The sequence below is a fragment of the Schistocerca cancellata genome, chromosome 3 (assembly GCF_023864275.1).
Source record: "Schistocerca cancellata isolate TAMUIC-IGC-003103 chromosome 3, iqSchCanc2.1, whole genome shotgun sequence".
Lineage (NCBI taxonomy): Eukaryota > Metazoa > Arthropoda > Insecta > Orthoptera > Acrididae > Schistocerca > Schistocerca cancellata.
In genome coordinates, this window is record NC_064628.1 from 103952735 (window position 1) to 103977214 (window position 24480).

At 41.3% G+C, this 24480-nt stretch overlaps 1 protein-coding gene across 1 annotated transcript in view; it reads left to right on the top strand.

Moving 5' to 3' along the window:
- Nucleotides 1-24480, top strand: part of LOC126177112 (solute carrier family 22 member 7-like) — a 224135-nt gene that overhangs the window by 181665 nt on the left and 17990 nt on the right. Inside the window, exons 6-8 of the mRNA XM_049924380.1 lie at nt 371-592; nt 21097-21311; nt 24019-24206. Coding sequence (XP_049780337.1) covers nt 371-592; nt 21097-21311; nt 24019-24206 — 625 coding nt within the window. The remainder of the gene's footprint in view (nt 1-370; nt 593-21096; nt 21312-24018; nt 24207-24480) is intronic.

Genomic DNA, 24480 nt, shown 5'->3' on the forward strand with positions numbered 1-24480 from the left:
CGCTTTCTCGTTTGGTAAATCACAGCATCTTTGTTTTATAATATATTTTTCCCATGTGCCATGGTCCTTGTGTGTCTAATGATGAGGTATGAACAAATAACGGAACATTAGTTTCCGTATTGAGCTCACTTTTTTTCGACTATGAACATAACAAAGAAATTTTACACAATGGATAAATGATTCTTAAGTTCGGAATGTAAAGGTTTAAATGTCCGAACATATAAATTAAGTTTTCACTGTGTTTTCTCTATGTACTAAGCTGACACATGTAATATTGTTGTAAAACTGATCAGTGGACAAATGTTCCACTACTACTACTGCTAGGACTACTACCACTACTTACAGGAGACTTGTACTTCTTTTGTGACAGTTGGTTCCCCGAGTCTCCACGCTGGCTGGCGTGCAGGGGTCGCGAGCAGGAGGCGCTGGCTGTTGTGCGTCGCATAGCAGCCACCAACGGCTCCACGGTGCCCCCGTTCGCCCTGCAGGTGATCCAGACCGTGGCCAAGAGCAAGACAGACAGGAGGGGCTTCCTCAGCATCTTCACCAGCTTTAACCTCGTCAGGAACACAACACTCCTCATCATTGCCAGGTGACTCACAGAATAACTTAAGACTCGTCTTTGTTCTACTAGAACCTAGGAGCTTAAGGCTAGCACACGTTATCTGCAGTCTCTCCAATTTCCTGTTTCAAGAGAAGCGCTATAGTGTCATGAAACACACGAAACCTTCCTAATTTCCTTGCAATCTACTCAGGGTCAAAGATGACCAAAACTATGTTGTGTCACAGGATGACAACTTCTAACTTCAGTGCTGCACATGTGGTGGTGGAATGCAGAGGCAGGGCAAGCTTCCATGTATAAGAGACGTGTGATGTGAACAGCAAAGACGTTAATTTGGAATGCAATGGTGTTAGTTACCATAATGATCACCTATAATAATCAATACAGCTGTGATTGCTTTTCAAATAAATGCAGTAAAAACTTGCATTGATCGCAACAACTATTTTTCACTACCAGAGTTATGTAGACACGTGCACGAAATATCGCCTACAATATAAAATTCTGAAGCACATTATTATCATAAAAACTGAATTTTAATTAAAATCACTTTTAATTTGAACTGATTGTCTGCAGTAGTAGTTCAATTCTGTATGAGTAACTATCGTTATTACTCTCTTTTGTTACAGTAATCACTCGGTTGAAAATAAACTGTAAATTTAATTAAAGTTCACTCCTTCTGACTATTACTTTCACTTATGACTTTTTATGGTGAAAGGAAGGACCCTGGTAACGGTTAATGACATCTACATCTACATCTACATCTAAATCTACATGGTTACTCTGCAATTCACACTTAAGTGCCTGGCAGAGGGTTCATCGAACCATTTTCATACTACTTCTCTGCCATTCCACTCTCGAATGGCGAGTGGGAAAAAGGAACACCTAAATCTTTCCGTTCGAGCTCTGATTTCACTTATTTTGTTATGATGATCATTTCTCGCTACGTAGGTAGGTGTCAACACAATATTTTCGCATTCAGAAGAGAAAGTTGGTGATCGAAATTTCGTAAATAGATCTCGCCGCAAAGAAAATCACCTTTGTACTAGTGACTGCCACCCCAACTGGCATATCATATCAGTGACACTCTCACCCCTATTGCGCGATAACACGGAACAGGCTGACCTCCTTTGCACTTTTTCGATGTCCTCCGCCAATCCTACCTCGTAAGGATCCCATACCACGCAGGTATATTCCAGCAGAGGACGGACAAGGGTAATGTAGGCTGTCTCTCTAGTGGGTTTGTCGCATCTTCTAAGTGTTTTGCCAACAAAACGCAGTCTTTGTTTCGCCTTCCCCACAATATTATCTATGTGCTCTTTCCAATTTAAGTTGCTCGTAATTGTCATTCCTAGGTATTTAGTCGTATTGACAGCCCTTAGATTTGTGTGATTTATCGTATGTCCAAAATTTATCGGATTTCTTTTAGTACCCATGTGGATGACCCCGCACTTTTCTTTGTTTAGTGCCAATTGCCACTTTTCGCCAATTGCCACTCAGGTCAAATGAAGTTTCTCTCCACAAGTTCGTTCTTTGACTAAACATAGTATAATGTTCCAAAAAGTTACTAAGACGCTAGCATGCCTATTACACAGCTACAAACTGCTGCTGGATCTCACTTTGCGATGCGTTGCTTGTGGTGCGAAACAGTGATTATTATGAGGTCCATTATTGGCAACAGGCTCTTCTTAAGTAGCGAGCAGTTAGAATAAATTATGCCCACACAATATTCTCCATTGCTTCCAAAAATCTTCTTGTGACCATATACTGTGCCCACATACCTGCTCGCCCACATATAATTTGCCCTGCCACATTTTACAACACCATTTTCGATGCAAAACACTCTGGCAATTGCACCTCAACACATACATCTGTTGCACACTATAGATGTTTCGCAACTACTTCTCTCCCTTCACATCTGCGACTGCGTGCACTCGCGCCAACGATGTTAGTTTTAAACAAAATTTTACACAAAAGATATTCTGTGTGCTTTATACAATAAAAACTTCCCTGACATGGCCAACGTATTTACAATGATTTGACATGAATAATTCTTGTTGTCGTTGTGGTCTTCAGTCCTGAGACTGGTTTGATGCAGCTCTCCATGCTACTCTATCCTGTGCAAGCTTCTTCATCTCCCAGTACCTACTGCAGCCTACATCCTTCTGAATCTGTTTAGTGTATTCATCTCTTGGTCTCCGTCTACGAGTCTACGATTTTTACCCTCCACGCTGCCCTCCAATACTAAATTGGTGATCCCTCGATGTCTCAGAACATGTCCTACCAACCGATGCCTTCTTCTAGTCAAGTTGTGCCAAAAACTCCTCTTCTCCCCAATTCTATTCGATACCTCCTCATTAGTTATGTGATCTACCCACCTAATCTTCAGCATTCTTCTGTAGCACCACATTTCGAAACCTTCTATTCTCTTCTTGTCTAAACTATTTATTGTCCATGTTTCACTTCCACACATGGCTACACTCCATACAAATACTTTCAGAAACGACTTCCTGACATGTAAATCTATACTCGATGTTAACATATTTTTCTTCTTCAGAAACGCTTTCCTTGCCATTGCCAGTCTACATTTTATATCCTCTCTACTTCGACCATCATCAGTTATTTTGCTCCCCAAATAGCAAAACTCCTTTACTACTTTAAGTGTCTCATTTCCTAGTCTAATTCCCTCAGCATCACCCGACTTAACCTCGTTTTACTTTTGATGATGTTCATCTTATATTGTCCTTTCAAGACACTGTCCATTCCGTTCAACTGCTCCTCCAAGTCCTTTGCTGTCTCTGACAGAATTACAATGTCATCGACGAACCTCAAAGTTTTTATTTCTTCTCCATAGATTTTAATACTTACTCCGAACTTTTTCTTTTGTTTCCTTTATTGCTTGCTCAATATACAGGTTGAATAACATCGGGGATAGGCTACAACCCTGCCTCACTCCCTTCCCAACCACTGCTTCCCTTTCATACCCCTCGACTCTTATAACTGCCATCTGGTTCCTGAACAAATTGTAAATAGCATTTCGCTCTCTGTATTTTACCCCTGTCACCTTCAGAATTGGAAAGAGAGTATTCCAGTCAACATTGTCAAAAGCTTTCTCTAATTCTTACTTGACCTATTAAAATACATTATATTTTCATAAACACTAATTACTAACAAAATTCATCAAGACATGTATTTACAAAAAACGGTAATGAACTCGAGAAATCAATGAGCTGAAATGTACGTGAGGTAACAGGTTGTAGTGTTACAAGCACTCCTAACAGAACCTGTTAGACAGGCTGGCACGCATCTCCCACGGTCCGTGGTGACTGACAGAAAATGTGCAGGCGCTCAACGTATGTTGTAATGTTCTCTAGCGATCTACCACGACGCCATTTTGCTACCGGGATTCCGTGGTCGAGCGGTATCAACCTCAAGTCGTCCATCCATCCGTGACTCCAGAGGTGTAACATCACCTGTATCGTGACACTTCTTCCGGCCATATTTGGCGCCGTTGTTACCTAAAGACGGGAAACACCTATCACCCTCCTACCTCCTTTGCGCCAGTCTGTTTCTCGATCTTAGTGAACACACTGAAGTGGGAGTGTCCCGCTCACCTTGTCACGCCAGTTCCCCTTCTTACTCTTCCCATCTCACCCTCCTCCAGTTAGATACCGACACCTGTACAGGTGGTAAAGAATGTGGCGCGCCCTGAAGGAATCGAATACGATCAATGTGGACGATTGTGGTGCGAGCAGGGAGCTCGAACTTTTACTTGGCGCTGGTCCTGGCAATGGGCCTAAATTTCTTTTTCGTTTTCCTGTCCGGGATGTAAGAGATTGTCAACATCATCCAGTGTCCTACACGGTACTTGGGTAACTTGGCATTTCGTTGTACCAAACACTCCTCCTCTTTTAGGTCCCTCAAGCGTACCTTTTGCACTTGCGCCACACTGTTGGTAAGGTCTCCACAAAATTACGCACTGACGCTCCGTTTTTATCTCCAATGGTTTCCACAAAAGGTGACTGCATCTCGTGGCTGTACACTGTCTCGTATGCTGAGAACTTCTTGCACTCATGTGCCTTCGAAGTGTATGCTGTCACTATGTAAGGTACCAGAGTACCCCAGTAATTATGATGACACGATTACTCAGCATCTTTTCTATTGTTCACATACTGCAACACGTGTTGTCTATGTGTCCACCACCAGTACTGTTGGGCTTATGTCACATTGTTGTTCTGCAGGCTCAGTTCCCGGTCAACACATTATCATGCGCCTCTTTTATAAACTTCATTTCACCGCGTGACTGGTACCACAATGCAAGGTCCGACACTGATATTTTTATGTATGACCTTCCATGCCCAAGGTACTGTGATTGTGTTACGAATACTTGGCTATCTACATCAATAACTTGCACATTATGCCATTCTGCAATGTGTGATACTCGCACATTGTACCATACATATTTTCCGACTCAGGCCATTGGAATTTTCATGGGTCGATGAGTCACCTCAAAATCAAACTATAACTCGTGTGATTAGTATTTCATTAACTGTCACTTCTTTGTCAACTTTCAGGTAAGTAATTTCTTACCTCCAGAGAAAATTCTCCTGTCACCATGGCAGTGGCAGCGTTGGACTTGTCATCGTACTGTGTGTGTTTGTGGGAAACGTGCTGTAGTACTCAGCGAGGCGGCACGGTTGTGGGTAAGAAACAGTTAAGGGAATTTTAGCTTAGCTTAGATATATTCTTCAACACAAATTAAATTTGAGGCAGTATTTCCATTATGGGAGCCACTAAACCACTATGCTGCGTAGTCAATGAAAATAACCCTGTTGCACACCGGAAAATATTTGAACTGAAAAAGTATTAAAGTTCTATTCCTTCATCCTGTAGCATTTTCAAATGGAACAAAAGATGACAGCAGACAAAGATGCCTACCATGCTTTTGTAGGAAACAAAGCACAGGTTCGTATTTGAAATGCACTAGAGGGAAATCAACTTACAGAGGCAACTAAGTAGCCATGATGTTCTTGAGATTCATTGATAGGAGCTGCATAAACTACTAAGTTTTGCGACAGCAACTCGTAGCGTCGACGCCGGGTGTGTGTGGCCTAAACTCTGGCGTACTTCTATACCACAGTCTCATGGTGTGACAGAATTCATAGCAATGCTGAACTCTACAAGTCTGACAGACAAGGTAATGGAGGTTAGAGCAAGCTGTTCGTAGCATGGCTGTACTATGTTCATATTAATTACTATGTTCATATTAATAAAGAACTAATAAGCCACGATAAACGAACGAGAAAGGAATGAGATTAGACTCAGCAACGAATGAGAGGGAGCACATGTCTTCTTCGTCGATTTTATAACCTTGGTAGTGTGCCTCCATACCTAAAAGCACGCCAGCAGCTCTTTTACTCACACGATGTATTGAGTGCTATTGGCAACATACTCCTCAGAGCTTGATGGGGAGTTTAGTTGTGTAAAACTAATGAATGAAAATATAGTGGTACTTAGTCTATATAGGTCGCCAGATGGTGATGTAAATTTGTTTATTGAAAAATGTGAATTAATAATTAAAAAAATATTGAAGAGTAAAACGAGAATTGCTATATGTGGTGATTTCAACATAGAAATGGTAAACACACAGAGACTAGTTGCCAGGAAATTTTTGAATATGCTAAGATCATTAGACCTCTATTGTACAAATAACTGTGCCACACGTAAGAATGCCTGTATAGACAATATTATTGTGAATTTCCATAGGGAGGATTTTACAGTTAGACTTGCAGGAAGTGGACTTGCAGATCATGAGCCACTACTCCTTACCCTCTGTAAGAGGCAGTCAGTTAAAACTGAAGAATCTAAAGTAGTAGTGGTACGAAGACAGAAGGAAGAGTACATAAATATGTTTGTTGATAGATTAGGAGGTGCAGATTGGGACTTTCTATATAATTGTCAATCTGGAAAAAGGGAAGCTGAAATTAGCTTTGGTAACTTCTTTAAAAAGTACAAAGATTTATGATATTCTTGCTCACCAGTAAAAAAAATTAGATATCCAAATGCAATGAAAAAGAAAAGTCTGAACTGATTCACACAAGAGCTAGTACAAATTAGAGGAAACTTGCATATGCTGTACCAGATGCATAAACAAGCCTCTGACCAAGGGGTAGAACAGAGTGTGAACATTCATAGGTCATATCTGAAATGCAAAAAATACTATAAAGCTAAACTTCTTCTGGCAAAAAAGCAAGCAGTGGAGAACTATATAGAAAGAGCTCCCAATAAATGCAAGGCAGCCTGGCAAATAATAAAACAAGAGAATACACCGAAATGCACAGAAACAGCTCTGCTTGATCCTGAAGAATTAAACGAGTACTTTTTAAACTCAGTTAAAGAAATAAGTAACAGTATCAAAGCAACAAATTCATCTGCAATTAACCCTGTTGGAACACCACTGCCAGTTAACCTGGCATTTCAATGGAGGGCTGTCACACCTGCTGATGTTATAAAAGCTGTATCCAAATTTTCAGGTTCTAAAAGTATGGACTGTTATCAAATAACATAATTAAAAAAACAATACACTCAATCACCAAACCATTAGCTTATATTTTTAATAAATGTGTAGAATTTGGAGTTTTTCCGGATGCACTCAAGGTATCAAAAGTTGTCCCAGTTTTTAAAAAAGGAGACAAACATCTCCCCCAAAGCTACAGACCAGTCTCCATTGTTCCAATATTCTCAAAGGTATTTGAGGCGCTGATACACACACAAATAAGCAACTTCTTTGAAAAACACAATATCCTATGTAACAATCAGTTTGGCTTTCTAAAGGGGAAGAACACAACAGAGGCCATCTTGGAAATCATTGACCAAACCTTAACAGCTTTTGAAAATAATAACATGGTATCACTGGTATTATGTGACCTAAGCAAAGCTTTCGATTGCATTCCTGTTGACATACTACTGGGGAAACTAGAGTTTTATGGGGTGAGAGGGAGTACTTTATCTGTGATAAATTCTTATTTAAGTAACCGAAAACAATTCGTTTCAGTCAGAAATTTAAATTCTTCCATCATGGAAATCAGCACAGGTGTACCACGAGGGTCTATCCTTGGACCCTTCTTCTTCATTGTCACTATTAATAATTTACCTAAAAATATAGCTCACCCTCTTGTGTGTTATGCTGACGATGCAACACTACTTACCACACATCAGAACATTTCATATCTGAATAACCTAACAAAAGAAACACTAGATAAGGCCCAGGACTGGTTTGCAGCCAATAAGCTCCTATGCAACCCTGACAAAACACAATAACTTTTAATGGGAACATCAAATGAAGTAGGCAATAAGTCGGTAAAACTCTTAGGTATTCACATTGACTCAAAACTATGTTGGGAGGAACATGTCAATCATGTATGTGAAAAAATATCTCAGGTGGCATATCTTCTCTTGAAACTAAGGGAGGTAGTGAGCTTGGAGTACCTCAGGGTGACATACTTTGGGCTATTCCAGTCACATATTTCATATGGTCTTATTATATGGGGGCACTCCCCTCACATCAAAAACGTATTGCAATTACAAAAAAAAGTCATACGTATAATATGTAAAAGAGGTCATAGGGAGCACTGTCGTCCTCTTTTCTCCAGACTCAGAATACTTACAATTATAAATTTATACATCTATGTGTCTGTACTCTATATTAAAAATAATATTTCAGAATTTATTGCCAGAAAGGAAATACACGAACACAACACCAGGGCGAACGGTAATTTAGACATACCGCGCCACTGATTAGCGAGAACAGGAAATTCCCACAAAGTTAACCCACTCAAAATGTTCAATAAACTGCCAATTCATGTTCAGTCTATGGATACAAATTCTTTTAAAATTAGGTGGTACAGCTGGCTGTCAGACCATCCATTCTATGACATTTTTTTGAGATGCCTGAGGAGAATATAAGCATTTAAAAGTTGTCTGTAGTTAAACATATTATTTTGTGCTGTGGTTAATCGTGTGTAATTACAAAGTTTATACTATAAACAATAAAATACCATATTATATTAGATTGTAAGATAGCTTGTTGCGTTAGCTTTTAAAAGCTATCCTTTGTAATTTTGTACACTGCCATGCTTCAAATGTATTTATAATGTATTGACAGAAGTTTATTTTGTTATTCTGTATGTACTAGTACGTCTTGTATGACGAAGCCAATATCATTGTAAAATGATCTATGGTGAATAAAATTCTTGAAATTCTTGAAAGGGATTTCAAGTTGATTCCGTATTTCTAGATTTCCAGAAGCTTTCGAAACAGTACCTCACATGTGGCTTGTAATGAAACTGCGTGCTTATGGAATATCGTCTCAGTTATGTGCCTGGATTCGTGATTTCCTGTCCGAGAGGTCAAAGTTAGTAATAACTGACGGGAATTCATCGAGTAAAACAGAAGTGATTTCTGGCATTCCCCGAGGTAGTGTTATAGGTCCTCTGAGCAGCCCTCTTAGGTTGTTTGCAGATGATGCTGTCGTTTATCGTCTGGTAAAGCCATCAGAAGATCAAATCACATTTCAAAACGATTTAGATCTGTATGGTGCGAAAATTACCGACTGACCTTAAATAATGAAAAGTATGAGGTCATCCACACGAGTGGTAAAATTAATCTGTTAAACTTGGGTTCCACAATAAATTAATCAAATAATGAAAAGTATGAGGTCATCCACACGAGTGGTAAAATTAATCTGTTAAACTTGGGTTCCACAATAAATTAATCAAATCTAAAGGCCGTAAATTCAACTAAATACCTGAGAATTACAATTACTAACAACTTAAACTGGAAATAACTTATGGAAAATGTCGGGTGAAGACGAACCAAAGACTACGCTTTATTGCACAACACTTAGAAGATGCAAAAGGTCCACTAAAGAGACTGCCTACGCAACGCTTGTAGGCCCTGTTGTGAAGTACTGCTGCAGATAGAACTAACGGAGTATATCGAGAAAGTTCAAGGAAGATAGCACGTTTCGTATTATCGAGAAATATGGGAGAGAATGTCACGGACGTAATACAGGAATTGGGATTGACATCATTAAAACATTCTCATTGCAGCGGGGTCTTCTCACGAAATTTCAATCACCAACTTTCTCATCTGAATGCGAAAATAGATCATTGACGCCAGCCTACAGGGGAGAAACGATCGTCATAGTAAAATAAGGTAAATCAGAGCTCACACAGAAAGATATAGTTGTTCGTTTCTCCCACGCGCTCTTCGAGAGTGGAATAATAGAGAATTATTGTCAAGGTGGTTCGCCGAACTCTCTGCCTGGCAGTTAAGTGTGATTTAGAGAGTATGCATGTAGATGTAGAACCCTGCAGGTATACACGACTAGATGTTACGCCCCATTCACTTCCTGACTTGACACACAACCTAGCACATGGCTGCTCGCACCACATGACTCAACAGACTCCTTTTCATAATCGGTTGCTGACAACTACTTCAATCGACTCTATGCATCTTTGATATTGTGATTCTTCAATTTCTGCAGTCGTATTTTATGACGAAATAAATCTCGGGTGAACAGCCTGGTATGAGTGTGCATAGGAAGCACCTGACGGAGGAGCGGGAGGGAGACTGTCCTATATACAGGGCGAGTCACCTAACGTTACCGCTGGATATATTTCGTAAACCACTTCAAATACTGACGAATCGATTCCACAGACCGAACGCGAGGAGAGGGGCTAGTGTAATTGGTTAATACAAGCCATAAAAAAAATGCACGGAAGTATGTTTTTTAACACAAACCTACGTTTTTTTAAAAATGGAACCCCGTTAGTTTTGTTAGCACATCTGAACATATAAACAAATACGTAATCAGTGCCGTTTGTTGCATTGTAAAATGTTAATTACATCCGGAGATATTGTAACCTAAAGTTGACGCTTGAGTACCACTCCTCCGCTGTTCGATCGAGTGTATCGGAGAGCACCGAATTACGTACGGATCCAAAGGGAACGGTGATGGACCTTAGGTACAGAAGAGACTGGAACAGCACATTACGTCCACATGCTAACACATTTTTACTGGTCTTTTTCACTGACGCACATGTACATTACCATGAGGGGTGAGGTACACGTACACACGTGGTTTCCGTTTTCAATTACGGAGTGGAATAGAGTGTGTCCCGACATGTCAGGCCAATAGATGTTCAATGTGGTGGCCATCATTTGCTGCACACAATTGCAATCTCTGGCGTACTGAATGTCGTACACGCCGCAGTACATCTGGTGTAATGTCGCCGCAGGCTTCCACAATACGTTGTTTCATATCCTCTCGGATTGTAGGCACATCACGGTACACATTCTCCTTTAACGTACCCCACAGAAAGAAGTCCAGAGGTGTAAGATCAGGAGAACGGGCTGCGTCCTCCACGTCCTATGAAACGCCCGTCGAACATCCTGTCAAGGGTCAGCCTAGTGTTAATTGCGGAATGTGCAGGTGCACCATCGTGCTGATACCACATACGTCGACGCGTTTCCAGTGGGACATTTTCGAGCAAAGTTGGCAGATCATTCTGTAGAAACGCGATGTATGTTGCAGCTGTTTGGGCCCCTGCAATGAAGTGTTTGTTACAACACGCAACTGAACGTCGGACGTTTCAAGCGTCAACTTCAGGTTACAATATCTCCGGATGTAATTAACATTTTACAATGCAACAAACGGCACTGATTACGTATTTGTTTATATGTTCAGATATGCTAACAAAACTAACGGGGTTCCATTTAAAAAAACGTAGGTTTGTGTTGAAAAACATACTTCCGTGCATTTTTGTATGCTTTGTATTAAACAATTACACTAGCCCATCTCCTCACGTTCTATCTGTGGAATCGGTTCGTCAGTATTTGAAGTGGTTTACGAAATATATCCAGCGGTAACGTTAGGTGACTCACCCTGTATACCTGGCGCCGGACCACCGCCGGTCAGTACATCAGCGCACCTGATGACGGCAACGTGGTCGATTGCCGAAATATTGCGTCCTATGCAAACTCATACCAGGCAGTTCACCCGAGATTTATTTCGTCATCTTTCATCTTGTTCGGCAAAATTTTTCCCTAACCTACCAAAAGGCGTGCAAGAGGAACGACAGCAGCCCTGTCCAGTTTCCTGACAAAGAAAAATTCACATTGTCCATAAAATTATGTATCTATTGACATAGCTCGTGGGTCGACACGATTATTATTTCAAAAGTTGATGAAATTAATTGATAGATAAATGGCATCAAACGATTTCCTCGGCAATTAGAGAACACAGAAGGCTTGCCTAATCAGGGGATTGTCGTCTCGGGCGGGTGGAGTATTTTTCCGAATCCCAGATTAATTATTCTTGATATTTCGCAAGACGGCGAAAATCCACAAAGACTGACCAAACCGTTGTTCTGAAATTTGTGCCACATATACTTTGCAAAAGAGGGACAATAGACCATCCGAGGCGTCTCACTTTTCTCAAAATTGTCCAGTAACTCTAGTAACCTCTGAGCTCTGAGGCCGTGCTTCGCTGTTCGGAACGTAACTGCCGCCTTCGCTAGGTCGTCTGTGGGGTCTGCTTTCCGCTGACCTTGGTGTAGCACCCAAGTTAACAAAAATTATTAGAGTTTTGCTTACCATCTCAATCAGCTGCAGTTCTATTAGGCTGGTGCATAAGCTCGTTGTTGTAGTTCACTGTTCCTATTTGAGTTTACATATTATGACTTTGCCATTTGGAGATAGTGAGTGGTGCTCTGCACGCTAGACAATGCAGTGCCAACTGGAGAAATGGCAACATTTTCCACATATTCGTCTGCCTGAATTCGATAGAGGGTGACAGCAGCGGAGGCAACCAGAACCATTTGTTCCGTCAATGGGGACAATACCACTGGATAGAGCACGGTAATAAAATGGCTTTCTCGTTTTAAGCAGGATCTTTTTCACATTCTTCACGTTTAGGAAGACATTCGGGGCTTGATGAAAATCGTTTAAACGCATACAATAACCCACGTCGGTGTACTCAACTGGAAAATGCGATGAATTGTGATCATTCCTCCATTGTGCGACATTTGCAATCGGATGAGTGGGTAACGAATGTTTCAAGCCAAAATCACAACAATCAACGGGTGGCCGTATGTGCATATCTGCTTGCTTGTCATTAACTGGCTCGTGAACAACAACGACCTTCCCTACCCTGTATAGTTACTGATGAGAAATGTTGTCTTTATGCTAACATAGGGAAAAGAAAGGATTGTTTGAGACCAAACAAAGCAGCAGCGGCCCTTTCGAAGACCTGCACGCATCCACAAAAGGTGAGGTTACACGGCCGGTGGAACAGCTATGGTGTAGTGTACTACGAATTGCTTCTCCACCGCATAACCATCACGGCTGACATTTACTGTCAACAGCTGAGAAGTGCCGCAGACGCAATCCAAAAACGACGACCAGGAAGACTGCGGGAAGCGATGTTACTCCACGATGAGGCATGTTCGCATTCCGCTAGACTGTCAAAAAACACTACACGGGCGATGGATTGAGAAGTCATTCCATATCCACATTATTTACCTGATCTTGCACCCTCAGATTTTCACCTGTCAGCTTTCTACCGAGAAACGCTCAAGGAACTTCATTTAGCAATGAAAATGCGCTCCGGACATGGCTCAATGGGTTCTTCTCCTCAAAACCACGTGATTTCTACAGACGCGGAATCGAGAAGTTACGTACCCCACCGTTCGCAGACTGTTGTAACTAGTGAAGGAGAACATACACACTACTGGCCATTAAAATTGCTACACCAAGAAGAAATGCAGATGATAAACGGGTATTCATTGGACAAATATATTATACCTGAACTGACACGTGATAACATTTTCGCGCAATTTGGGTGCATAGATCCTGAGAAATCAGTACTCACTACAACCACCTCTGGCCGTAATAACGGCTTTGATACGCCTGGGCATTGAGTCAAACAGAGCTTGGATGGCGTGTACAGGTACAGCTGCCCATGCAGCTTCAACACGATACCACAGTTCATCAAGAGTAGTGATTGGCGTATTGTAACGAGCCGGTTGCTCGGCCACCATTGTCCAGACGTTTCCAATTGGTGAGAGATCTGGAGAATGTGCTGGCCAGGGCAGCAGTCGAACATTTTCTGTATCCAGAAAGGCCCGTACAGGGTTTCGCAGGGATTGAATGAAGGGTAGAGCCACGGGTCGTAACACATCTGAAATGTAACATCCACTGTTCAAAGTGCCGTCAGTGCGAACAAGAGGTGACCGAGACGTGTAACCAACGGCACCCCATTCCATCACGCCAGGTGATACGCCAGTATGGCGATGACGAATACACGCTTCCAATGTGCGTTCACTGCGATGTCGCTAAACACGGATGCGACCATCATGATGCTGTAAACAGAACCTGGATTCATCCGAAAAAATGACGTTTTGCCATTCGTGCACCCAGGTTCGCCGTTGAGTACAGCATCGCAGGACTCCTGTCTGTGATGCAGCGCCAAGGGTAAACGCAACCATGGTCTCCGAGCTGATAATCCATGCTGCTGCAAACGTTGTCGAACTGTTCGTGCAGATGGTTGTTGTCTTGCAAACGTCCCCATCTGTTGACTCAGGGATCGAGACGTGGCTGCACGATCCGTTACAGCCATGCGGATAAGATGCCTGTCATCTCGACTGCGACTGATACGAGGCCGTTGGGATCCAGCACGGCGTTCCGTATTACCCTCCTGAACCCACCGATTCCATATTCTGCTAACAGTCATTGGATCTCGACCAACGCGAGCAGCAATGTCGCGATACGATAAACCGCAATCGCGATAGGTTACAAACCGACCTTTATCAAAGTCGGAAACGTGATGGTACGCATTTCTCCTCCTTACACGAGGCATCACAACAACGTTTCACCAGGCAACGCCGGTCGACTGCTGTTTGTGTATGAGAAATCGGTTGGAAACTTTCCTCATGTCGGCACGTTGTAGGTGTCGCCACCGGCGCCAACCTTTTGTGAATACTCTGAAAAGCTAATCATTTGTATATCACAGCAACTTCTTCCTGTCGGTTAAATTTCGCGTCTGTACCACGTCATCGGCGTGGTGTAGCAATTTTAATGGCCTGTAGTGCATTACTGGTGACTAAAATGTCTGTTACATCTGTTGAGTTTATTAAACTCAGGGAAAGACGCTACGAAATTATGCACCAATGAAGTAGGTTGGAGCACGTCTTTATTCTCACTAACGCGGGTGTTTCCGCCATTTTCATCTCTGCGCACATGCTTCTTGAGCTTGGTAGCAGCTATGGAACGTACAGTTCGCGTTGGTGAGCTTTGATCAGTAATACGGTCAGAAGTATTTTGGGCGTGATTCTCATAATGATGCTACTGTTAGCATCTCAATTGGTAGGGATGATAACGCTAAGCAAGATTTCGCTGTAGGTAATTTTTACTGCGCCTGCCTGGGGTTCAGACATCTCAGTTCTCTCGGCTACTTATCATTTAAACATAACTCTCAGTGCGCGCTCTATCTCTCTGTCTAAACAGGGGCTGAAGGACTTATTCGTTTTAATCACTTGCTTTACTTTTCTTGACCTGGAGCCAGATATTTTCATATCTGGTTTGCTCTGACTATATTCTAACAGGCAAACTCGGTTTTCAGTATCTTTTTGGAACATTTTATTTAAATTTTTAACTGATCTGTATGTCTTCTGGCAAGTAGAACTCCCCTGTTACCTGCTGCAAATGTTCTTTTTTGCTACCAGAAACATCTGGTAGATGAAATGGAGTCCTTTGTCGGCCATGGTTAAGGCAGCAGCAGTTTATCAGGTGAGATGGTTCAAATGGTTCAAATGGCTCTGAGCACTATGGGACTTAACTGCTGCGGTCATCAGTCGCCTAGAACGTAGAACTACTTAAACCTAACTAACCTAAGGACATCACACACATCCATGCCCGAGGCAGGATTCGAACCTGCGACCGTAGGGGTCGCGCGCTTCCAGACTGTAGCGCCTAGAACGGCTGGGCCACTCCGGCCGGCTATCAGGTGAGACTACGGTGTTCTAGCTGACTGGGAAACAGCTGGCGGACAGCTTCAACAATTCCTCAATCTTATCTCAATGTTCATTTAACAAAAGCGGCAGGAACTACTCCAATGACGAGTGATACTTAACCCCCTTTTTTTTTTAATGGATGAGTGAATATTTGTGCTGCTGCCGAAAATGTTGGTGCAAACCTATGGTAATAGTTCGCCAAGTCCATGAAGTGAGAGTTTTTGCGATGTGCGTCTGTCATTTAAATGTACAGCTGCTTTCCTAGCAGAATTGAACTACGTTCCATACTCATCAGTGGTTTAAATAACGTTGCTGAATTTTGAATAGTTTATTGTTTTTCTCTGGTTTTGATGTACTTTGATTGTGACAGTATGCCAGTGTAGTTCAAGTACTAAAGACAATGATGTGCTTGCTTTCTTCCAAATAATAACAACTACAAACAATCTAATAATTTGTTTGATAAAACCAACTAACTTAATGGCCATTTGTATTCGAAGCAGAGATGCTGAAAGCGAACAACTAGGAAAAATTACATCTGTGGACAGAAATGTCCACAGAGCAGTTGTGGGGTGGCGGGTAAATAGTCCTTATTGTCGTTACTTCATTATAGTAAGCACTTTAAGTTGTCTGTGCGTGCTTTACACCTACCTTCGCCGTTTACAAAAGCCTGAAAATTGCTTTTGCGTTCAGCCAGAAAGCATACTGATCATTATCGCCAGTCTGCAAGTTCACACTACTCTTCGAGCTCACTGAAAGAAAAAAAGTTCCTTCTTGCAATGTACTCAGCAGGATAAGACACTATGACTACAAATAAAAGTTTGGAGTTCTAACTGATTGGTATGTTCTTTAAAACTTCACACGCACAAAATATAATAATATCACTAGTAATAATAACAATATTCCTATCGGAAACAGCACTATTAACAGTTCAGAGGCTACTTCTACAGGAAGTTCCAAGTCTATCGGTCTGACTTCTAATCACCAAAAAAGTTGATTGCTCACCTTGAAGGTGGAAAATTAATCTCGCCACATAGCACACGGTTTTGTCAACATTGTTCATGGCACAGAGACTGTTACTTCCGTGAAATCTAAGCGATCCAAGACGGTGTACATCCTCGCTGGTTCACTTCCTAATTTTACGGAAACGCATTCAAGTCTTCCTAGCTTTGACGTCATCCGAAGCACAGCGCACGCATGCGTTTGACTGACGTGGACATGTTGATATCTCGGTGCGAAGTGTCTCTTCTCACTGCTTATCTGGCTGTACCTATACAGGGTGTTCAGCTAAATGTGTTTACCTCTGTAAGTTGCGAAGTAATAGGAGACGGAAATACTTATTGTGGTAGCTCGCCATAAGAAATGTTACACTGTCTGAGGAGCTACGAACAAAGTTTATTGTGTTATTATCCATAGAGTTACAGCAAAAAGATATAATTTTTTAAATGGAACAATAGTGTTTCTATCATGCACTGGAATCAGTAACACCAGCTGTGTATACATCAACTTAAGTTACATTCCTATCACTTTTAGTTTAGGAGCTACAACCCTTCAAAGTTTCAGGGGCAGATACCACACGCTGTACATGGGTGATGGGTGGTGGGTGATGGGTGTTCTGGCGGTGGGAAGTTGATTTAAATGAGATATTCAAATGTGTGTCCATGTTCGTGAATGCACAATGCAATGCGCCTTCTAAAAGAACTGCAGACGAGATGTAACATCGCCAGTGTCATGGAGCAACATGCGTCCTCGATGCGCCGTTTTAGATCACCTGGGGATGTGGGCTCATTGATACAAACACGATCCTTTAGATGTCCCCACAAAAAGAAATCTAATGGGGTTAAATAGGGCGACCTTGCGGGCCATGAATGAGGGCCATGGCGGCCCAACCACCTTCCTGCAAACCTGTTGTTTAGTTGTTCCACAACAGCACGCGCAGAATGGGCTGGGTGACCATCGTGCTGCATCCGCATATGGACCCTCGTACATACACAGATGTTCAAGGAGACCACCCAAACTGTCGACTATGAACGTGCGATAGAACTCACCTGTCAGTGTACCTGGGAAGTAGTGTGGACCGATGATTTCATACCCAAGGATTCCACACCACACATTAATAGACCACCTACGTTGACTGTCGACAGGCCGTACCCACCGAGGATTGTCTGCGGCCCAGTAGTGCACGTTACGGCGATTCACTGCACCATAATTTCTGAACGTGGACTCATCAGAGAACATAACACCTTGCAAAGACTCCAGCGTGAAATTACGCATGACCCATTCACAGAATGTAACTCTCGCTCGGAAATCGTTCCCTTGCAGCATCCGGGTCAGTGACCGGCAGTACGGGTGTAACCTGTGGGCGTTTACTATACGCCACACAGATGTGAGACTGACACCAGCGACTGCAGCTGCGGCTCATAAGCTGACATGGGGATCGTGGTGTACTGCAGCTACGAGTAAAACAAACACCTCCGTCTCCTCACTTCTTGCAGTTCTTCGTCTGTTACTGCGGCGAATTACCAAGCTGCCTGTTTCCCGAAGTCGTCGTTCGGCACTTAAGAACGTAATGGCTGCCGGAGTTCATCACCCAGGATATCTTACGGCGTACGCCACGGCTGCTTCAGTGGCATCATGTCGGTACTCGCCAAGCGTTAGCAACATGTCAACGTACCCGTTGTTCATGTATGCCATCTTCATCCGACATCAATAACTGTGGTATATTGAGTCCCGTTTGTTTGTGTGGGTCGAACTGCCGTGTGCGGCGACAGTCGGCAGTCTTAACAGCGCATCGAGGAAGCTTCTCGCCACGTGACACCGGCGACGTTACAACTCGGCTGCACCACATTTAGAAGGCGCATTGCATCATGTGCAGCGTGTGTGGGGTTGTAGCTCCCCAACTTTGAAGGGTTGTTGCTCCCAAACTAAAAGTGATAGGAGTGTAATTTAAATTGATGTATACACAGCTAGTGTTACTGATTCCAGTGCTTGATAGAAACAACTGTTGTTCCATTCAAAAAATTGTATCTTTTTGCTGTAACTCTTTGGATAATAACACAATAAACTATGTTCATAGCTCCGCAGACAGTGTAAAGTTTCTTATGGCGACCTGCCGCAATAAATATTTCCCTCGCCTATTACTTCGTAACTTACAGAGGCAAACACATTTAGTGAAACACTGTGTATATCTACAAGGCTGATGAGCCATTCAGTTATCAGCTGCACACAACCCTTTCTGACCACGAGTTACCTGATCAGTCTTTCAGTATGCGAGTTCTTCCAGTGGGGCTATGTCGAGGTAGAGGTTCCATCTTTCGATGTCACTCTGCCAGAACCGATGGTTATTAGCTTCTCCACGTTCAGAGGATACATCACCATACCTGCCAACTCTCCCGATTTAGGTGGGAGACTCCCAATTTTCCACTTTTTCTCCCGCCTCCCGATTATTCCAGTATTTCTCCCGATTTTTTATCGTCAAACTTACGATATTTGTTTTGAAAACCCGCCATTTCTGTTCTTTTTTTTTTTCGCCAGTTCCCGGAATTCGTTGCGTATTAGTCGACCTTAATCGATACGTATCGAATTTTATAGAAATCAAGAAGTCGCACGTGAGTTATATATCGGTAGTTATTTTTCCTCTTCCCCTCTCATTTTGTCGAAGATGTACCCGTGTCCCGTAGTGCACATGTAGTAACCTCGGTAGTGCACAGTCTGCTGCTTGGACGTCTGTTGATGCATGTTGTCGGAGTGTTTTGATTTGGGGCTTTGTTTTTAAACATGGCCAAAAAGTACAACTCTGTCTTCTTAAAACAATTTTCAGAACAGTTTCCGTGCATTATTGAGTTGAGGAAATGCCCGTTGTTCGCTTTTTGTACCGTTTGCCGATGTGATATTTGTGTATCACATGGTGGAAGAAGTGATGTTTCCAAACATGTGGACACAAAAAAGCACCGGATAATTTGAAGTGCGTCAATAACAATAATGAAAATTTGGAGAGATTGTTGACAGTAAAATCAAGAGTACAGGGTGACTGCTTTCAGCAAACCCTCAACAAAGAATTTCTCAGAAAGGCAAAGTCTTCAACATTCAATTCCTTAAATCAATAGAAATGTGACGTGTTTCGTGAAAAGATAATTATACCTGTGTGTTACCATATTTTCTCCATCCTCATCATGTATTGGAAATTTAATTAAGGAGGAAATGATAGACCTTGATGTGAACGGATAACAACACTGTTAAATATGTGAGAACACTAATGTGTATTATCTCGAAACATTTTAAGAGTGAACTACTATTTTATTTGGTAACTGTTTTAGTTTATTAGTACATCATCATTATTCAGATTCTGCAATGTTTCCTACTGCAGAAGCAGCTTCTACTTCACCTGTGAGGAGAAAGGTATTGTACATGTTCTCATGATTCTTCCAATGTTTCTCGCTAATACTGAATACTAATAGGCTATATAGCTAGAGTTAAATATGAGAATTTTACGAATTTCTGTAATGACATAGGTTCCCTGAAAATGTGTAATACTAGCTAACTTTGAACATGCAGAGATATAACATGTGAAATCTTACGAGGAGAAAGTGGATGCTGCCTCTGAAAAATAAAAAAGAAGTGGTTGTGTTAAGATTTCAGCATACAGAACCAGTTGGCAAGCCTATTTTTACAGTTTTCATGTGCGTCACAAAACAGTATGGTGGATGCTGTTTTACGGCAATCATAGTTTTTTTCTAATGCCAAAAAACATCCCAACCTAACAGCAATTAGCTGGGCGAAACTACAAATAAGGGTTACGGATTCAACATTTTGGGTATTTCCAATGTTTCTATGTTTTTTTAGCCATTATATAGCTTTGTGGCGCCTTAAAGGAAAACTTTTCAGTTGTCTTAGGTGTATACAAAAATGAGCCACAGCTTTTTGATCTTTCATATCTCCTGATTTCTCCCGGTTTTTAAAACTGAATCTCCTGATTTTTGGTTTTTGAAGGTTGGCGGGTATGCATCACACTGAATGCTTGAAGTTGCTTCACAACAGCGCAATTTTCAGTTCCTCTTGATAATAGTCTGGATGCTAAGGATGAACTCGGTTGTGAACTTAGGTAATGTGTATATCAGGAAATGGAATGGCCTTAAATTAATAGAACTGACAATCCACCTTACTGTAGCATCAGATCAAGAGGGCTTGTTGAGAAAGGAGCTTCAGACTGAGCATCCATCTGTCATACTATACCTGGACCTACCATTAAGTCCATCTAACATCTGTGTAGAATCTTCATAATTTTCTTTGTATGACGATGGTAAAATCGTATATTTAAGTTCATTTTTTGTAAAAACATCGCTTCATGACAATTTTTAAACAGACTGTACAGTAAAAAATGTGTTGTAAGCCCACTTAAAGGAATCCGTTCATGTTGAGACTCTTTGAACGATACGGAATAATGTGCGCATTTCTGGCTGTTACTAGGTCGGTGCACCTGCTGGCAATGTACTCACTGGTGATAGCGGTGAGCCGACTGAGCGCGAACCCTTTCCTGGGGATAGTGGCGCAGGGGGCGGCCAAGCTGCCTGGCCACTTCATGGTGAACTACTTTGCGGCGAGGTTCGGTCGCCGTTGGCCCAGTGTAGGGTGTGCACTGTTGGCTGCACTGGCCAGTCTACTCATCTTCTGCCTGCTGACTGGTGAGCTGCACCCATGTGTCTCTGTTGATTTAGCCTCTATTTTGTCTATAAATTGGATGAAAATCATAAGGGATCACAGTTAGTTGTCCAATACTCAGAGAAGGCTGCTTTGATAACTAGCTGGGGCGATAATGAAATCAGTAGAAATGGAGCAAAGCCAACATACAGTCATCTTGTGTAGAGACTATGATGGAGTGATACTAACAGACTGGAGATGGGTAAAACTGAAAGAGCAGTGAACATATTTTCATAAAAGAATGGTCGCTTTTCCCATTGCTCATAGACTGTGGCATAATTAATAACCACCTGTTAGACACTGACGAAATTCACTAATAAATGACCAAGTACAGTAACATGTGATGATGATTAATATACGCTGTTACACACTCGAATGTTTAGAATACCATCCCCAACGCAAATTTGGTGCGGTGCTTATTCACCTTGGCCTTAATGGCGTAGTGTAGGAAACTATTCTGCTTTGAGCAAGGGGTAATGCACTTAGTTTCCTATTTACAGCAGTAAGTCATTGTAAGTAATTGAATCGATCATGAATGGGATAGCAGATTTTATGGGGAATACAATACAACAAGTGCGAAAACGATATACTGTCCTAACTGGACACAAAAAATACTCAAATATGCTGATTAATACAATGTACAGCTATACAGCTAATTCATAAATTTAATCAGCTCGAAAAGAATAGCAAAAATGCTGATAATATGATCAATAGTAAAATAAACAGAAATCTGCTGAAATTTGACCTAAATCATGAAGCGAGTGTAAGTACTCTCTGTGTCAATATTCAGCCACTTCAACAATGGGGAAGAACAAAAATGAGAGAAAAAATCCATATCAATTATGGAAAAAAATTGTTTGCTGATGCATGATGGCAGTCTTAGTGGCTCACAACTTCTGCTTGTTGCCTGTTGTTGGCCCACAGATAGCTCAGTAAATGAAACGCGATCTACACAAACTGACAAAGGCGAATTACCAGCCTGATTTACCATAATCAACCCTATGATTTCCGAGTACATTATCAGAGGAACATGACATTGGTTAAAGTAACTGTTTGGTGCAATCACTATATACAGCTACAAAATATAATCCGTTCTGAAAGTGGAGACCATCCACAGCTCATAATTAAACTCAAGTCCAGAAACATGGATTCAATCCTAAAGCTCTTGCTTGGAAAATGTACAAAATCAAATAATTATAATTTATTTCTGCTGTAAGCTGTTGACAATGTTTATTATAATTATACATAAAATGGTTATTTAAGAAACAGTACGAAATTCAGATAGAAGAGAGGAACAACAGTTACTCTATTTTACAAGTTAAGCACTATTTTGTTAGTAACCAAGGATGAATGCCCACATATAATAAGATGAAGTTTTCTTGTAATATGTATCTGTTTGAAAATAAGGACTATGCCACTGAACTTGTTATAATAATTATCTGAGAAGTATACTCAAAATCAATAAACTTTATCAGATAACATCTCAGAATTGGAACCCAATTTATTTTAGGGTATACTTCTTAATAGAAATATAATTTATTGTTTGAAGATGCAAATGTACATTATATGTTGTATCACACTAGGTAGTTAGGTTTATAGAGACACATGATCATTGTGTGTGCTGAAACAATAAAATGTGATCATATATTAAAGAACTGTATAATACGTTTACAAGAGATAAATGTTATGATTAGTGCTTTTGTACCTAATCTAAAATACTGAAAATGCTGTAGAATCTCTGCAGAATTTATATTATTCCTATATTATTCGATCATAGGTTTATTTATTCATGATATACCAAATACTTGTCAGATATACATTTAAAGATAGCATCTTCCAGTCATTATTGCTACAATTTGTTAAACTGCTTGATGTGGTGCGATACAAAGATAATAAAAAATTGTAGGTTGAATACTTATAAATTAACTCCGTAGTTCAATGAACATACTATTTATTTTAAGATAATTATGGTACCTTTTATTTCCTTACACTGTTTGGAGCTCTTGACAGGATTAAATAACTGTAGTTACACTTAGAAAAAGCAGAAACGGTTGAAGTAAAAATGGAGAACAAGTGAAATGGTGCATCTGATCTAACTTAAACTTTTATAGTAAAGAGTCTGCTGCAAAGTGTAACACTATGACTGCTAGTAACACAGACAGAATATAATGTAAATGTAGAAACAAATTGGGTTAAAATGGGATTATTATATCAAGAAAGGAATCCAAACATTTAATAAAAAAAAAGGAATCTTAGAGTTGAAATTTGATTAACAAATCCATACTGATCAAATTTCAATTGTTATCTTTAAATTATGAATGTACATCTGGAAATTGTAGCAAAATGAAGTAAAGCGCCAAAAGAGTTGCCCATATCATGAATTACAGCCTGGCTGTAGTTCTCAGTTGTTTCTTCACACTTATGTAGGTCTGTGCCAGGCTGTCTACATCCGAACTACAGCAACACAAAAAGCTAAAAACGAAACTGCTGAAACAAAGTTTGCAAAATTCACAGACATGTGGCGTACATAATGTGTCTTCCAGTGTATTAGAGTAAGGGTGTGATGTTCCTGTTTAATCGCTGTCCAAGGGAATGACGAAGAGGTTAATATGTTAGCTCGCTCTGTTATTGGCAGGTGAAAGTATATCTCTCTCTCAGAACTGAACACATAAAACTTCTCTTCCTGCACAGAACACATCGCGGGTGCAGCCATCGTGATGGCGACCATGCTGATGCAGTTCAGCACCGTCGCCGGTATGGGCATGGCAAACCTGCAGAGCATCGAGTTGCACCCCACGTGTCTCCGCCAGATCGCAACGGGTGTCGAGTACGCCGTTGCTGGAATTTCCTTGTCTTCCCTGCCCTACCTGGTGCTGATGGTACGTGAAATGTAAGATGTTGCACATCAGTAGGTGGAAAAAAGCATTACTGCTCGATTACGAGGTTTTTCGTCCACGTTCAGTCACAGACGCTGCTTGGGAGGTGCTTTGGATCGTACAGAAGCATACTGTTAAAATTTTGAGAGCACACGATCGAAGAAGCACTATTAGTTCCTCAGAAGTACACTATCTGAACTATCAGGACCCCATTCTGTAAAGCGGAATCGACAATTAGATGTCACGAGAGGCTGACGCGCCATTATAAAACGAGGCG